This window comes from Echinops telfairi, unplaced genomic scaffold (assembly GCF_000313985.2).
Source record: "Echinops telfairi isolate 266 unplaced genomic scaffold, ASM31398v2 ScPeMD7_7424;HRSCAF=8462, whole genome shotgun sequence".
NCBI lineage: Eukaryota > Metazoa > Chordata > Mammalia > Afrosoricida > Tenrecidae > Echinops > Echinops telfairi.
This window is the reverse complement of record NW_022111324.1, coordinates 40,868,119-40,869,253: the sequence shown is the minus strand read 5'-3', so window position 1 is coordinate 40,869,253 and position 1,135 is coordinate 40,868,119. Positions and strand designations below refer to the sequence as shown.

The 1,135-nt window shown below is 35.2% G+C and overlaps 1 protein-coding gene across 1 annotated transcript in view; it reads right to left on the bottom strand.

Annotated features, from left to right (window-relative positions):
* Nucleotides 1-876: 876 nt before the first annotated feature.
* The window catches only part of LOC123522585 (complement factor H-like), a 3,658-nt gene continuing 3,399 nt past the window's right edge, over nucleotides 877-1,135 (bottom strand). The window contains exon 4 of the mRNA XM_045298171.1: nucleotides 877-1,067. Within this exon, the coding sequence (XP_045154106.1) occupies nucleotides 877-1,067 (191 nt within the window). The remainder of the gene's footprint in view (nucleotides 1,068-1,135) is intronic.

The window sequence follows — 1,135 nt, the reverse complement described above, 5'->3', positions numbered from 1 at the left end:
TGACAACACTCAGATGACTTAGACGTGGAAATTAGTTGACAGCTTTTAAAATTTAAGGGGGATGATGAACCTGAAAAAATAAGAGCATAATTCATTTTTAATTCAATGAAATTCATGAAAATTGTTTAAGACCACAGGTGAGTGAATCTGAAAGCTGAAGATAAAATAATGTGTATTTTCTAATAGAAATGTAATGAAAACAAATAAACAAAGATAATCAGAGATTTAGGTTCTGTGGGGGGAAAAAAGATTTGGGGTTCCAAAACGAGGTTGAAAAATGAATATAAATGTTATAGCTAAGATTTTTCAATTAGCTCTAAAACATACACTTGCATATTAGCTGAATGAACTCCAGTCAAGTGAAACCCAGAGGAACGTACATCAAGACGCCATAATCAAATGATGAAAATAAAGGAAGAGAAAGAAGCTTGGGTGCGGCTAGAAAGAAAGGATGCAGAAGACTATCTGTTCTGTGAAAGATTTACAGTCTTTGAACACACTCCATAAGTCTGCAGTGAGTCAGAACGAAGTGACTGACAGTTGGGAATGAGACACAAGGACTCAAATAACGGTGGATTTTTCATCTGCAATCCATGGATATCAGAATGTAGTGATTAAGCATTTTTCAAATTCAGAATAAAAAAAGAAATGTCAACCACAAATGTGTATATAACGAACACCATCCTCCAGACCAGTGGAGTGGTACAGCCATTCTCTAAGGTCAAGTAAAAGAACTTGTCTCCAGCAAACCCGTATTCAGTAAATAGTAAAATTAATTTCATAACACAAAGAGAATTGAAAAATGAAAGAAAGACAGAAAACAATGGGGGTGATTAAAAATCACAGGGGTAAATATAGTAGACAAATATTTAAGAACTAATAGATTTTACCTTTGCACTGAGGTGGTTCTGTCCAGGTTCCATTCATGCACATCACTTCTACCTCTCCATAGAGTTTATAAGGTTTGTCACATTCATAACGTATTTTCTCTTCCGGTGGATACTTCATCATCGGTTTTGAGATCATCTTACCATTTTCAACCTTGGGAGGATTCCCACAGGAAACATCTAGCAAGAAAGACAGACAGAGAGAGAGAGAGAGAGAAAAGACTGTATTTGTGTTCATTTTGTATATT